This window comes from Odocoileus virginianus, chromosome 28 (genome assembly GCF_023699985.2).
Source record: "Odocoileus virginianus isolate 20LAN1187 ecotype Illinois chromosome 28, Ovbor_1.2, whole genome shotgun sequence".
Taxonomy (NCBI): domain Eukaryota; kingdom Metazoa; phylum Chordata; class Mammalia; order Artiodactyla; family Cervidae; genus Odocoileus; species Odocoileus virginianus.
This window is the reverse complement of record NC_069701.1, coordinates 24,903,435-24,919,887: the sequence shown is the minus strand read 5'-3', so window position 1 is coordinate 24,919,887 and position 16,453 is coordinate 24,903,435. Positions and strand designations below refer to the sequence as shown.

The following is a 16,453-nucleotide window of genomic DNA, read 5'->3' as shown; positions in this document are numbered from 1 at the left end:
ATCTTAGATCCCCAAGCAGGGATGGAACATATACCCCCTGCATTGGAAGCTCAGAGTCTTAACCACTGGACCACCAGGGAAGCCCCAATTTTCCTTTTCAAAGACAACTGCTCAAATATTGGAGGGAAAGGCAAAAAAAGGGAAAAAGAGAGGAGAAAACATAATTAGCCAATGAGCCAACCGAAGAATGGCAGCCCAGTAGCAAACAGCAGCTGACCCTCAAGCTTCGCATTGGGAGACCGTGTGAGTGGCCAATGTCACGACAGCCTGGAGGCCACACTGTCAGGGGCTGCAGTGACTCAACTACCGTCAGCTGTGGCTGGGTGGGAATCTAGGTCCTAAGTTGCCTCTTTGCTCGATTTTTCGAGAGAAATCAGGAATCTGCATTTTACGTGCAAACTTCTGACTTAAATGTTGGCCCCCAAATTTTCCAAAACAATGCATGGTCCAAACAAAACATGACTGTAAGCTGGATTTGACCTAAGTGTCTCCTGTTTGCAGCTCTGAATAACCAAGTTGGAGGTTATTGTCTAGGATATGGTCATAGCTCAACCATTATGAGGATATGATGAGTTCTCTTTCAGTCTCAATCTTCCCCTAGAGTGTGAATTCCCTGAAGGCAAGAACTGTGTCTTCGTTGATCTCAGTGGTAGTCTCAATATCTGAAACTGCCTGGGACCGAGTGGTGCCCAATTAATACTTGATTGAATGAGTCCGTGCTGGCTGTGTTGTGACAGTCACTGCCCTCATCTGGTCATGTGCAAGGCAGCAGAGAGGTCACATGGTCCAGGAATTAAGTTCTAGTCATGAACTTCCTTGGGCAGGAATCTCCAATCAGGTCATCCCTGATGGGTTTGGGGGGTTGGGGCCAGAATTCAATCTGAACGTTTCCCAGGGCCTGGATATCACAGCTCTGTCTTGAGGATAAAGGAGATCTTCCTCATCCCCACCCCACGCTGTCCCATCTCTCTTCTTTCCACATGGACTTCGAGACATCTCCGTGGGTTGGATAGGGTTGGGGTCTAGCGCAGACAGAGGTTGCTGCTTTCTCACAACACAACCACCCACGTCTCAGATGATTTAGGAGACCACTTTTTAGTTAGCTGCTTTGTATAAAAGATGGTAAAACTTGAGAGAAAAACTTAGGAAGGGGTGGGAGAGGCTGGGCTCAGGCTATTACATAATTTCTCAGCGGTGTGTTTCCTAAAATGCGTTTTGTGCAATGCTAGTACGATTGATTATCAATTACTTGAAAAACAAAAGATAAATACATTTGGGGAACACGTTAAACAGTTTTCTTTCCTGTAGGAACTTTCAGAGGCTTTTATATACTAATTCACATTATGAAACCGTTTTAACAAAGTATAACATGGAGTTCATCCTAGACTAAGCTGGCTATATCTTAAGAGTGTGCTCCTTAACTCCAACTAAAAAGAATCTTAATTTATCTCCTTCAAAAAATAATTGTCATATATAGTGGAACTATATGTAACTTTGCTCTGTATTCTCCAAGTCTCCTGTAAATGTGTTATCATACTTTCATAATTTAAAAAACTAAACCAGAATGAGGGGAAAAATTTGTTCCTTGGAAATCAGTGCTTTGAAAGCCATCTTCCTGGCTCTCGGGGGTGAGGTTCCAGCTGTCATTTTCCCGTGGCTTTAGGCTTTTTCTGCTGCCCAGAGGTGGGGTCTGTGGCACTTTCCAGATGTCGCCAGGGTTTCGGTTCTGGGAGGGCGGGGACCCAGGGGACGGCTACCTACCCTTTCACCTCTGGAATCTCCCCCTTTCCTATCTTCATCCTGGCCAGAGGGTGTCCACAGTTAAGCATAAACTCGCCAGCCTTTGCCAATGGGAACGAAGAATTCTAAACCCATGCCGGGACATCTCAGCAAAGGGCCCAGGTAAGGAAACCTCTAGGATGAAAGTAACAAGACTGCCTCTCACTTAGTCAGGGAGATTAGCTGCCTCTCAAATTCTTCCTGCCCCAGGGAATACAGCGCTGAACTCTGGGGTTCAAAGGGCAGGCTCCCTTCCGAACACAGCTCCTGGATTCAATGTGGCAGTCAAGACTGCCTATCCTTCCTGATCCCTGGGACCTTTCACATGAGGGATAGGGCGAGGGGGGCATGTGAGGTGGGAGGATGGGCAGTGGTGGCACCAGCTTGGATGGAGGTGGGATAAGCAAGGGTCTTTGAGGGCTGGGCGAGGTGGAAGAGGGGACCGAGCTCTGAGCTCCCTGCTATGACAGCAGACTGCCAGGAGAGGGCAGTGCAGAGCCTCTGCCCGTCTTCTCTCTGTCTTAGAGCAGATACCTCTGCGGTGATTGTGCCCAAATTGGCCATCTTCCTCCCCAGACTGGCAAACTGAGGACATCCAGAAAGCCCTCTTCCTTGGACCCTTTCATGGGCAGTCGAGTGAACAAGGGTTATGCTGAGGCCTCCAAATTTCCTCTGGTCCAGTGTCCCCCTGACCCTTAACCACGTGAAAAGAGAATCACGCACCAGAATTACAGTAGGTAATAAGGTTTACTGAAAACTCGGCCACATTCAGTACTGGTTTGGTGGATACATCAGAAGAGGTTGCATAACATTAGGCAGGTGGAGGGGGGCTGGGAGGAGGATGTGTGGGCACGTGTGTGCAAGTGTGTGGGGTGGGATGCCTGTCCAAAGTGATAAGTGGAAGGGTGTATGTGTGTGTGTGCGCGCGCGCGCGTGTGTGTGTGTGAACAAGAAAAATGAAGCAGAACAGGAAATGTATTTTATCCCACTGCACGTTGCAAAAGTCTCACGCCAAAAAAGCTAGACTTTCCTCTACCTATGGCATCAAAAGGGAGTAAAAAAATGATTGGATCACCCAGATTATAAATAAGGTTATTTGTTTCTCAAAAATCCCTATTAAAACATTAAATATCAGCTCTTTTGGGGGAAGAAATACATTCATTTCAGGGAGACCTCAGGAAAGCCACCATCCTTTTGCTCCACCTTACAGGGCCCTGCAGGGGGCCCTTGAGTTGAGCCCAGCAGCCAACTCACATCCTGCCGCTGCCGGAGATGGCCAACGCACAACTGACAAATGAAGCTGCAAGTCCATTAAATTAAATTCAATGGAAAACACACGTGTGATCAGTCCTGTGGTTCACAGCCGTAGGGGTGGGAGGGAACAGGAGGCCGGGGTGCCAATCCTGGGGGCCTGGGGGTTGGGGTGGGGGCTGTGTGTCAGGGCAGATGGTGGGAAGACTCCTCCTCCTTGCGGAGCCCAGGTTCCTCCAGGGCTGTGGTAGGGATGGTGTGTGGAACAGTGAGGCGGGTGGGTGGGCACCTCCCCCACACTTTGGATATTGATGGGAAGGGAGATGTAGCTAGCACCTTCTCCAACCCCTGGCTTCCCCCTGGGCTGGATGCTTCTTTCCAAAGTTTCTTCTGCCTTCTCGGAAGGATAGAGCGAAGAAGAGAGGACGAAGGCTGGTGGAGCCAGCCTGGGGCAGAGGGACAATGGCGAGGGGCGGGAGGGGTGGACAGCTGCCAAGCTAACCTGGCTCCACCCTCTCCAACAGCCCATGGAAGGTGTGGAACGTCTGGAGAACTCCATCCCAGGGCTGGGACATCTGGGCTAAGATACCACTGACCACCTGGGGACAGCTGTGGTCCCCAAAGTCACCTTGATATGGCTCCTAGCCCAGGTCTTGCCATCTCTTTGTGTCCTGGAGCCAACCCAGGTGAAGGGCCTCCATTTAACCTCCTATAATTTGAGCTCACCAGCTTACCACTGATTTCCAGGAGACAGAGAGAGAGAGAGAGAAAGCTCTAATGGCTGTCGTCCCCCTCTACCAAGTCCATGGGCCTTGGAGGACCAAGGGGAGCCCTAGAGAATCCAGGTCCCATCTTATTCTACAGGATGTAATGCCTTGGCCCCCCTCTCCCTCCAGCCATGGGTCATGCATTCCGGTTCCCTCCTGCCCTTGAATGTCTCTCAAATAGCTGAGGACCCTGTGGAGGTGGAGCCCAGACCCACTTTGTCTCTTTCCTCCTGACTCGGTTCCCTGGCAGAGGCTCACTCCATGAACAGCACTGACCCATGTCCCAGCGCGGGGCTTGTAAATGACTCAAGTCCTTCAGTGGGCGGGCGCCGTGGGTGCCCTCTGTCCTCAGGGATGTGGTGAGTCCAGATCTCACTCCTGCCTCTCCGTCCAGGCTGCTCGACCGGCCCTGCCACGCCGAGTCCTCTGCAGTCCTAGGGAAGTGGGGCCGGGGTTCTCGGTGAAGCTTGGTGGTTGGGAAGGAGCGGGTGTTTCCTGTGCATTTCCTCCAGCTACTGATTCCGGGAAGCCAGGGCCCAACTTCCTCTGTGCTGCCTGCCCCGTCCCCTTCCCCCCCACTCTGAAGCCCTCCTGATGACGCTCCTCTCCCCCTCGGTGACCAGTGCCATCTGGGCGGCTCGGCTACTCCAGGGAGTCACTGTGTTCCAAGCCCAGGTCGCTGACATTCGTTGTCTGCAGCTCGTCCGCCTCCTCCTCCAGTTCCTCTTCCTCCTCCTCTTCCATCTCATCCTCCTCCTCTTCTTCCGTCCCGTCCAGTGAGTCGTCGTGTGCCGCCATCATAGCCTGCTGCATGGCCATGGTGGCATTGTCGGAGGATAAGGACTGCAGGTTGTCCAGGCTGATGGACCCTACGGGAGAGAAGAAGGCCAGGATCAGGCCCGGGAGCCCCAGTGGATGGAGTGGTGAGCGCCTACGCTGGACAGTTCCCTGGTGGGAAGTCTCCCGTCCACTCACCTGTCAGCCACCCCTTGCCCCATCCCAGGCAGCAGCACTCCTGGGTACCACTTCCTGCCATCTTCTGTGCAAGTGTGGCAGACACTGTTGCCTTTCGAAGAATTCTGTAAGTAGGTATTGTCATCCCCACTCGAAAGAGGAGGAAATAGTCTCAGACAGTTGAGTCATTAGCTCAAAGCAACACAGTCAGGCATGATATTGCTGAGCTTCTCTCCCTGGTGAGTCTGGCTCAGAATCTATTGATTTCCACTCTGCCTTATAAGACTGTTGCCCACCACATAGAAACTGGTTCACAGCCATATACATGCATGCATACGTGAAGGTATGCATGCACACGTGTACACCTCCACTCCACTTCCCACACAGAGATAGCTTCACATGCCAAGCTATAAAATGCCTGGCTCGTGGCTCATTGAATTATTCATTGTGCACCAGGCGACCGGCAATTAGAAAAGTGTATATGGAGGGTGTGATGGAGAAGCTGGGAAAACAAAACTCTTCCTGGCCTCCGTTCACAAGCCAGCTGCCTGCGCGGTATTTATAGATGGCCCCGGCTCCTGGGGGACTGTGAAGATCCTGACTGGTGCTAAGAGACTCCGGGTGGGTGTGGGAGTGAGGAGGGGGGCTCTGCTGAGCAGCCATGGACTCAGATGCCCACCAGTGGACTCCCACTCATCCTGGTGAGATTGCTCTGGACTTGTGAAAATATATACCAAAAAATCCCCTTCTTTCAGGCTTACGTACATCCTTCGGTGGGGACCGGGAGGGTTAACTATTGTGACAGAGCAGACCCCGCCACTCAAGTGAGTAGATGTTCAACCCTTGACTCTGTGCAGCCGCACCTGCAGGAGCTTCAGGAGTCCCTCTGCCACCCCCCCCCATCCCCGGGTCTAGAGCACCCTCAGCCCCAGTTCTTACCATCGGGGTTTGTCCCTGGGGCACCACCCTGCTGCTGCAGCACCCCTGCGGCGATGGAGTTGGGCCAAAATCTTTGGGTGGGCCGGTGCTGCGACTTGATTTTCTTGGCTTTGGGGGCAGGATCGGGGTTGCTGGCATCAAGCATAGGCTGCAGGATGCGTCTTCGGGCATTGATGAACCTGCCCCAGGGGACAGATGGAGACAGGTTAGCCACCACTGGGGGGCGGGAATGTGTGTGCGCAGGTGTGAGCATATGTGTGCACATGTGAGCACACATGTGTGCATGTGTGTGCATGGATGCACACATGTGCGTGTACATGTGACGGGTGCAGATGCATGCATGTGCTTGAGTGTGCATCCATGCATGCGCACATGTCCACGTGTGCATGCACGTACACGTGTGTACGCACACATGTGCATGGACACACATGTATGCACATGTGTGCAGGTGTGAGCATATTTTTGCACGTGCAGGTCTGTGCATGCATGGGCACATATGGGTATGCACATGCATGTATGTGTCTGTGTATGCATGTGCACACCCATGGATGTGTACATGTGAGCTTGTGTGTGCACATGTATATGTATGCACATGTGAGTGTGTGCAGGTGCACATGTGTGTGTGCACACGTGTGCAGAGAGCACTAAGCTGCTTCTGGACTCCCACCAGCTGGTCCTCGAATGGAGCAGACTGGAGGTCTGGTTCAGGGTATGAAAGCACAGCAGTGATGAGCCCTGGGCACCGAGGAGCTTGTGAATTCACCAGGGGCTTGGGGACCACAAGTTGGGATGAACGCGTGAGAAGCCCTGGGAATCTGCTCCAGACCCATCGGGGCTGAACCGCGAAGGAAGAGCTCCTTAGTCAAAAGCACTAACCTCTGACCTCTCTCTGGGGAGCCAAGGGTCCACTCCCGCCCACCAGACCTTGCCCTCTGAGATTACCGTGACACCCCGGCCAGCCACAGAGGAGGGAGCACGGGGAGCCCTGGGGGTCAGGACTGTTGCCTCCTCCCTCCTTCCTGCTCCCAGCTCTGCAGAATGTTTTAGCTTGAGCTCTGTTTACACAGGTGGTGAGGAGACCAGATAACCCCTGGGGGCCTCGGAGCCTGGGATGCAGCCAGGCCTGTGTGTCTATTCAAGTTTTCCGTGATGTTCTTGACACAGTTTCCCAGCAGAGGGCGCTGAGAAGCTGCAGATGAAGCTATAGATGTGGATTTCAGCTTTTCTGTTTCCAGCCAACACGGGAGGGCTGGTGCGGTGGCTGGGCCGAGACTGAAGTGAGCTGGGCACTCCCACCTTTTCCCCTGCTGTACATCCTTCTGCCCAGCAAGTGGCCCCTGGGTCTGAGAGCCTCTGGGCAGGTGATGCTAACTCACCAGTTATTCACTTGCAAGAGGGTGAGGTTTGTCTGGGCTGCGATCTGCCTCTTCTCATCCTCTGTGGGGTAGGGGTGCTGAAATGAGAGGCAAAGAGTAAGAGTAAGGGGTGGGCACGTGGTAACCTGGTCCCTTTAGAGACCATACCCATGACATAGGCAGTGTCCTGGGCAGGCAGCCTCAGTGGTTCGGAAGCCCAAACAGGTCAAAGGGTAACATTTGTATCCCAGAAAGAATGGACTGCCGGCTTCGAAAGAGGCTGCTCTGTGCCTAAGGAGGGCCACTCACCCTCAGCCCAGCCCCCCTTTGGTGGGGGACTAAATGGTTTCCCAGGAGCCGGTACAGTTCAATAGTGATCTCTTCCACAGCACCGTCACATCCTCCAGACCACCCTCAAGCAAGTAGGTCAAGCATTATCAGTATCAGGATTTACAGTGGCCTCAAAAGCCCAGGGGACTCTCAGAAGGTGGTAAATGGGGTGAATGAATCCGTTTAATTTATACTAACTGACATTTACTGAATATCTGCTCTGTGTGCAGATTCCTGTAGGCATCCTAGGAGACAGAAGACAAATATAAGGACAACTACAACTTGTATAATATTTTACAGCCTGTGAAATGCTTTCATGCACTAATTTCACTTAATAAAAGCACCTCACTAAAACTCAGTAGGGGGCAGGTTAGGGGTTGTTCTTCCCACTTTACAGATGAGGAAACTGAAGAACCAGCTCCACTGTCCCCCAGATGGTGGCATCAGTCGGAACTCGGTTCTCCTGACTGTGGCCCGGGCTCCCCCCATCACTGCACACTGCCACTTTGGAACATGCAGCCAGTGTCTTTGGAGGGGGGTGAGTGAGGACAGGAGCCAGGGCCTCCAGTCCCTGCGCTGATTCCATGCTTGTCTGTATCGTGACCTGCGCTTCATGAGGGCAAAGACCAGCTCTTATTAATTCATCTTATTAATGTATTCCCAGTGCCCTCCACATGTACATAATGCACAGATGACGTCGTGATGTCAGTGACATACAATGACACCCAGTGAAAGGAAGCAGACACAAGGCGGTAGATGCTGGGATTTGGGTGACGAGCACCAGAGAAGCTTAGAAGGAGAAGTGGGGTGCTTCCCGGAGCATTGGGAAGGCTGAACAGGTCACATTAAAGACCGGGAAATTTGGGGGTGGCTGTGGGTTAGGGTGGTGAGCCCCATGATGACCAGTTCTGTGTGTCTTTGGTCTTTCTCAGGCTTCTGCATGCCACCTGGTACCTGGCAGGCTGGCAATAGATGTGACGAGAGTCTGAATGGGTTGAAGCCTTGCCTGGGCAGCTAGGGGAGGTTTGGGGGCTCTCAGGGCAGAGGGCCCAGCATTCCTCAGGTTGGAAACATCCCCTTACTGAGGTGGTATGAGATACTGGAGCTTGGCCTTCCAAAGTCCTGAAGACTGGGACTCAGAGTTTTGCTCCATCACGACAGCCGGTGAGATCTCCAGACCATTGCTTTACCCTACATCAAAAAGTCATGTCATGATTAAATGAAATTGTACTTGTAAAGTGCTCAGCAAGAGATAGCTCTTCATCCTATTATCGGATGATGCTGGCAAGGTGCTTAGAGCTGTCTAAGGGATGAGCTTGAGATCAACAGCCTTGGTGGAACGCTCATTATCAGTGACAAAGGAAAGCAACCTCTTCGGTGGCCTCAGCGTCCCCCGGCTGGAGCAATCGGGATCGTGTGTTGTTTTAACTCACACCTCTGACCTGTCTGCCACAGCAGGGCAGCTGGGGCTTGTGAGTCACATAATGTTAAGATTCTAACAAGAAGGAAAGCGCAGCGATGTCGCAGGAGCCAATTCCATCTAAAAGGGAAGGAGCAGAGGGAGGTGGGGACGAGACTGTAGCCCTCAGTGGCAGAGGAGGAGGAGCTCCGTGTCCTCTGACCCCCTCCGTGGAGGGGTGGTGGCTGAGCCCTCCTCCCCTGCCCCTTGGAGTTTCAATCTCCATGGCCCTCATTAGAAGCCAAGCAGCCTCCGCGTCATCCACGGCAGCTGGTCTGAGGATACAGCAACAACCAGAGCAACGTTTTGGCCTTTCCAGGCCCTACTAGCTCCTTCACGTCTTCAGACCTTCGCACATGCTGTCCGCCTGCTGGAATACTCCATCTCCCCCCTTTCTACTGCGTGCATTTCTGGGCTTCTGCAAAAGACCTCTCCCAGGTCAAGTCCTTTGTGAGGTCTCTCCCAGCTCCCCGGGGCAAGTCAGTCACAGCAGCCCTTGAATAACCGCCTTCAGCCTACTCTGTGGTGACAGATCTCTCCCCTATCCTGGGAGTTTGCTCAGGCACGGACCTGTCTTATCAGACACCGCATCTCCAGTGTCCAGCCGGTAGCAGGTGGTGTGGAGATTCAGTGTTTGTGTATGAGACAGATGAGTGAACCGGCATGGGAAGGAGCTGGCTGACTTGTTCCCCAAGCCTTGCCAACCATGCCGGAGCATCAACCACAAACTCAGGGGAGCCACTATGGCCCAAGTGACAGACACCCGCCCGTGGAGCCCACAGCTAAGAGGGAAAGGCTTCAACCAAAGAAGAACACCTCTATTAAAGAGGCATGTGTAGGGAACTTCCCTGGTGGTGCAGTGGACAAGAATCTGCCTGCCAACGCAGGTGCATGGGTTCGATCCCTAGCCTGGGAGGATCCCACAGGCCACAGAGCAGCTAAGCCCAGTTGCCACGACTACTGAGCCCACGCCCGAGAGCCCGTGCTCCACAACAAGAGAAGCCACTGTGAGAAGCCCGTGCGCCGCAGCAAAGAGCAGCCCCCACTCGCTGCAACTAGAGAAAGCCCACCGCAGCAGTGAAGACCCAGGGTAACCACAAAGAAAAAAGGAAGCAGTGTGTTTCTGGACACGCTGGGTGGTCAGAGCAGTCAGGGGAGCCTTCTCTGGGGAGGTGGGCTTCAGCTGGACTTTGAAGAATGGCCAAGCCATTTCAGTCATGGAGGGTACGGGCTTTCCAGCCAGGGGCTTTGCACCAGGACTTATTGTCAGAGGCAGATTTCTTCCACTATTAAGATCTCCAGAGAAGGAAACCTTTCAGCCTCCCGCAGATCAAGTCTGCTGCCTCTAAGGAGACTTCCAGCGCGCCATTCTCAGTGGATGTCATAAATCCACGGATTAAGTTAATGGGAAGGGATGAGAGGCGGGGTCCCCCAAACTGGCTGGTTATTCTCTTACAGATACAGACACAAAGCCCTGATCCTCCTTCAGTGCACGTCCTCCTCCCCCATGGCTCCCGGGATGGGTATCTCAGGAAGCATGCGGTGGAGGTGGGGGAGGCTGGGGGGTGGGGGTGAGTGCAGGGTTTGGCATGGCCTTGGGGACAGGTGTGTTGCCAGAACATTCCTGGCACCCCATCTGAGTGCTCGTGGGAGCGGTCCAGCTTGTCCACGCCTCAGACCAGATGATTCCTGAGGACAGAGTCAAAATAGCCCTGGCCCCTGGACAGCCCTTGATTTGGTCAGCACTACTTTTAGCACCATCGGAAAGGCTGGGGGCCAGGGGCAGGGAGAGAAGTCCAGTGTGATGGCGGTGAGCCCTCGGGCCTCGCGGCTCACTGTTTGGATGAACTTCTCCTCCGCAGCCAGGAGGGAAGGGCGAAGACAGATGCCCTCTAGAAGAGACGTGGATGGACCAGACAATGACAGCTCCTTCTCAGGCCAGCAGGGAGCCCCATGTGACTGGGCGGCGCTGCCTGCCGGTTAAGAGCATGGCCTCTGCAGAGGCCACCCGCTCCAGTATTCTTGCCCTGGAAACCCCATGGACAGAGGAGCCTGGTGGGCTATAGTCCATGGGGTCACAAAGACTGGGACATGACTTAGCGACTACACCACCACCTGTACCACCTTTTGCAGAGGTCAAGTCCTGCACCTACCACTTGACCAGACACAGGACCTTGGCAGTGTATTGTTTCATGCCTGCCATCCTCAGTTTCTGGGCTTCAGATGGAAATAACAAGATAGGGCCTACTCCCTGGACTTTGAGGATGATTGAATGAGAGCATGCTGTGCTAACTCATTCCGGACCACATGGTGACACCTGCCAGACTTCACCGTTCAGTTGAATATTCAGTTTCTAGCAAAGGGAACTGCCAGATTTAAGCTGAAGAGGCATTTCACGATACCACAGTTGCCATCAGGAAGCTCCTCTGACACTTAACCCAACTCTTTGCTGACACCTCCCTTTGGGCCCCATGACTCAAGTCTCATCTGGGCTAAAGTGAAGCTGAAGGCATCTTTCGGTTTGAACCACGGGTTTCCCCCTAGGGTCCTGGGTCTGAAAGCAGCTAAACCAGGCTGGTACATGGGCCCTTGGCCACTTCTTTCACTCAAAGCCCACCCAATAGGGAGCACCCACCTCCTCACCCAGGCAGACAAGCAGGAGGCCGGCCAGATCCCTGAGGGACACGGTGCCTTGGAAGCAGCAGCCTGCAGGTGTGAGATGGAGCTGCCGCTGGAGCAGAGCTTGAAGCTGCCATCCTGGCCCACTTTCCCACGCTGGGGTCAGCCACACCCTCCTTCCCTTCTCCCTGGTCAACTGTGTGCATGTAGCCTGTTGCGGCTACAAAACTTCTCAATGTGGCCACTGCTCTAGTAGCGCCAGAAACCAGCCAGAGGGAGGCAGCTGGGATGGTGAGGGGCCCTGAAACAGCCACATTGCATCACACAGAAGATGCCATTGAGGGCAAGGCACACCCTGACCTCAGAGACGCTAAAGTGGGAGAGACGAGCGGTTTAGAATGGAGAGGGGTACAGAAGGTACCCGGGGACCCTCCCTTTCCTGCTACAGCCGTCCTGGCTCAGAAGTCCCACTTTTCCATTCCTTTCTCTTTTCCACTCACCTCCCCACTTACACTTGTGCACACACAGAAAAGCATGGCAGCTTCCCAGGTGGCTCAGTGGTAAAGAACCTGCCTGCCAATGCAGGAGACAAGAGATGCGGGTTTGATCCTTGGGCTGGGAAGATCCCCTGGAGGAGGAAATGGCAACCCGCTCTAGTATTCTTGTCTGAAAAATTTCATGGACAGAGGAGCCTGGTGGGTTACAGTTCATGGGATTGCAAAGAGTCGGACATGGCTGAGTGACTGAACATACAGAAAATCACAGAGGACTAAAATGCATAGCCTGGTGTGGTGTCACCAACACCCATGTGACCACCACCCAGGTCAACAAAAGAGATTTCTACTCGTACCCCAGAAGCCCCTTTTCTGAACCCTGCCAATCACCACTTCCAAAGATATCCTCCCCCAAGATAACCCGATGTTCCTTGTAATTCCTTTTTTTGCTTTTCTTTATACTTTTACAATCTATGTTACATTCATAATCAATATGGTTTAGTTTTGCTTAGTTTTTGGACCCTATATAAAAGCAATCATATAGCATGTAGTATGGAGAAAGCAATGGAAACCCACTCCAGTACTCTTGCCTGGGAAATCCCATGGACGGAGGAGCCTGGTGGGCTGCAGTCCACGGGGTCGCGAAGAGTCGGACACGACTGAGCGACTTCACTTCCACTTTTCACTTTTGTGCATTGGAGAAGGAAATGGCAACCCACTCCAGTGTTCTTGCCTGGAGAATCCCAGGGACGGAGGAGCCTGGTGGGCTGCCGTCTATGGGGTCACACAGAGTCGGACACGACTGACGCGACTGAGCAGCATGTAGTATTTCACTCCATAGTATAGTTGTGAGATCCTTCCATGGTTGTTCTATGTAGCAATCACCTTCATGTTCATTGCTGTATAGTTTTTCATTGTCATAAGCTACCGCCTTGCTGCTCTTCATTTGTTCCTCCAGTCACTAAGTTGTGTCCGACTCTGTGCGGCCCCATGGACTATAGCCCGCCAGGCTCCTCTGTCCATGGAATTCTCCAGGCAAGGATACTGGAATGAGTTGCCATTTCCTTCTTCAGGGGATCTTCCTGATCCAGGGATCGAACCCTCGTCTCCTGCATTGGCAGGTGGATTCTTTACCACTGAGCCACCTGGGAAGCCGTTCCTGTTCTTCACTCTCCCTCCTGACTTCTATTTCAATCACTCCTCCACAGACTAGTAAAATTTTGGTCCTTAACCTGCCCCCAGCCCCTTAAATCCATTTGGAACATTTCCCCCTCCCCCACCCCGCCCACTGCCATGAGGTCTGAGCCCTCACCCCATCCAGAATTCCACACACTACACGGATGATCTGTTTTTCACCCCAACCAGACAGGCTGCAATTTTTGAGAAAAGGGTCCACACTGTTCTTTTCACCCCCACCTCATCGGTGCTGAGGAAAATGCCAGGTTTGAGCCAAGTGTTCAGTATGTCTTCGTTGAATGATCATGGGATCCCAGGGTAAGCAGTACCTGTCACCATTCCCTCTGTGCGTGTCTGTGGGTGTGAAGATGAGTGGGATGGGGGTGGGGGGTGTCCGTGATTCAGGCTCCCAGGCCAGCTGCTTATCAACAGTGCTGTTCTCACAACTGATGGTTTCAAACATATTTGTGGGGGATGAGAAGGAGAAGGGGGTCCTTAGGAGTCCACTGCCACACTGGCTACTTCTCTGGAAGGGTCTCGGAGGCAGCATTGTAGCAGTAGGCAAGGACAAAGAAGAGGGCCTCCAGGGACTTCCCTGGAGGTATAGCGCAGAGGGCCCGGGTTGGATCCCGGGTCAGGGAACTAGATCCCGCAAGCCCCAAGAGTCTGTGTGCCGCAACTAAAGATCCTGCATGCCACAATTAAGCCCTGGGGCACCCCAAAGAAGAAAAAGAGCAGGGGCTCTAGAATCAGACTGCCCAGCTTTGAACCCTGGTCTCTCACTAGCTCGAGACCCTGGGCTCTCATGTCAGCTTCCTCTTCTGTAAAGCGGGGAGAGCAAATACACCTTCCAAAGGTTGTTTAATAGCAATCAACGTGTTAATATTTGAAAGGCGCTTAGAAGGGGGCCTGGAGTGCTCTGTGTTGCTGCTGTTTAGACTCTAAGTCACGTCCGACGCTCTGTGACCCCTTGAACTGTAGCCTGCCAAGATCCTCTGTCCATGGGATTTCCCAGCAAAGATACTGGAGTGGGTTGCCATTCTTCCCTCCAGGGGATCTGCCCGACCCAAGGATCGAACCCACGTCTCCTGTTTGACAGGTGGATTCTTTACCACTGAGCCACCTGGGAAGCCTAGCGCACTCCATGAGTGTTTGTTAAGTAAATCAGTAACATAAAATAAACCTGCTGCTCAGTGCAAGCAGCTCTCTCTCCGGGAAAGCCACAGCTTGTTTTTCTGAGGGCAAGACCCCCCAGCAGCCCCTGTGCGCATGTACAAATGTGCTTTCTTTTCAAATAGGTTTATTTCCCTGACGCTGGGACTGCACCAGCCCCTGGGTGTGTATGACGGGGCATTTTCTGCTAACCTGCCTTCAGGCTCCTTGGGGGATGCTATGGAGGTGTAAATCTCCCCTGGCCATTTTCAGGTGGAATCTTTATTTTATTTTTATTTTTTAGTGTTTGGCAGCACCACGTGGCATGTGAGATCTTAGTTCCCCGACCAGGGATTTCTCTGTTGAACTAATCTGCCTCCCTATTGTCCAACCAGAGAGCAGAGACTGTCTTCCAGAGCCACACAGGGTCTGAAGCACCTGCCCTCGCCTCCTAACAGGGCTTGCCACCACTTCCCGGAAGCAGACAGCTTTTTGGAGAACTCTGAACACTTAGAGAGCATAGAGTACCCTGTGAGAGTACTTGACATGTATTCTGATTGAATCTCAAGGCATCTATGAAGTAAGCATCATTATTCCCATTTTACACACGAGAAAACTCAGCCCAGAGGGTTAAAAACTGGCTCCAGTTTACACAAGGTGTATGTGGCGGAGTTGGGACCCACACTCCCTGTGTCTCTTTTTTCCCCGCTGCCTTGGGTCATCATTGCTGTGTGCGGGCTTTCTCGAGTTGCTGTGCAAGGGCCTCCCATTGCAGTGGCTTCTCTCATTGCCCAGCACAAGCTTTAGGTGTGTGGGTTTCATTAACTGCAGCACACAGGCTCAGTACTTGTGGCTCTTGGGCTCAGTTGCCCTGCAGCATGTGGAATCTTCCCGGACCAAGGACCGAGCCCATATTTCCTGCATTGGCAGGCGGATACTTAACCTCTGGACCACCAGGGATGTCCAACCCCCTGCATCTTTTTTTTTTTCTCCTGTATCTTCAACTATGTCCACATCATCTCTGTCAGCCACTGAGCTTTTTAACATATTATTGATCTTCACCATACATACGTATTATTGCCTTCACTTTATGAAAAGGAAATTGACATCAGAGAAGTTAATTGACTCATTCAAGGTCATATAGTAAGTAAAAATGGAGCAGGGCTCAATCTCAGGTCTGTCTGCCTCCACAGTCTTTCTTTCTCCTGCACAGGCTGCCCCAAAGGTCCCATAGACCAACACTCTCTAGCCCTCAGCCCTCATCATGTGACGTGCTTCCCATAGGAGTCATCTGAACAGATGTGTCCCCATCCTGGCTGCCCTTCTCTGGACATGACTTGTCAAAGGACCTTTTGGAATCTGATGCCCAGCCCTGGATACACTATGCTGGACATGTCTGGCCAGCAAGATGGGCAAAACCCCTCCCCTCTATTGAGTTGCCAACCCCCTGCAAGAGCGTTTGTGTGAGAGCGCTTGGTTCCATCATGGGCTGACCATTCAGAGGATGTGTATGATTTATTCCCTCAATTAAATGACCAGTCCTAGGAGTGCTGAAATCATCTCTATCACCTGAAGCTCAGGTGTTAGTGGACAGATGTATTATTTGGAACTTAGATCACCTTTCTCCTTAGAAACAAGTTTTTTTAAATAGGTAGTCTTCTGGGCTAGCCTTAAAGACCGATTTGGTTGAAGATCTGTGTTCTGGTAGAGAGATGCCCCCAGGATTCAGGAAGAAAAAATGAGAGATATTCCTCTGCTTTCAGGGAACAGAACTAGACCCAGGTAAACGCTGAGACTGGTGAGCATAGACTTCCTCAGCTTCTCCCTTTTTGTGCTCCATTGACTCTTCCCAGTCCCTCCTGTGACAAATCCCTGGATCCTTATGTTATCCTCCCATCTGCTTCCTGAATCGGAGGCTTCCAGCCTTTAGGACTTTATGGTCAAATCCCCTGCAGTGATGTTCATGATGATGAAGATAAAGCTTTCATCAGATTCTCAAAAGGGTCAGGAGAGGCTGAAGACAATCGCTAGGAGCCTTTCCTCTGGCACCCCATTCTGGCCTACCTCCTCAAAACGCTGTGCTTACAGATGCTCTGATTTTCATTTTCCACCAGTAATAAACACTGGCACTCTTTCCCTGAAACTGATCCTAGTGGAGTGGGTGTAGAAAACCAACCT

General features: G+C 52.3%; 1 protein-coding gene across 6 annotated transcripts in view; it reads right to left on the bottom strand.

Moving 5' to 3' along the window:
- Nucleotides 1–2,507: 2,507 nt before the first annotated feature.
- Nucleotides 2,508–16,453, bottom strand: part of PKNOX2 (PBX/knotted 1 homeobox 2) — a 292,403-nt gene continuing 278,457 nt past the window's right edge. For all 6 annotated transcript variants that reach the window (XM_070457344.1, XM_070457349.1, XM_070457347.1 and 3 more), the window contains 3 exons: nucleotides 7,067–7,143; nucleotides 5,691–5,869; nucleotides 2,508–4,666 (listed from right to left, as the gene is read on the bottom strand). In XM_070457344.1, coding sequence (XP_070313445.1) covers nucleotides 4,440–4,666; nucleotides 5,691–5,869; nucleotides 7,067–7,143 — 483 coding nt within the window. In that variant the 3' untranslated portion in view covers nucleotides 2,508–4,439. The remainder of the gene's footprint in view (nucleotides 4,667–5,690; nucleotides 5,870–7,066; nucleotides 7,144–16,453) is intronic.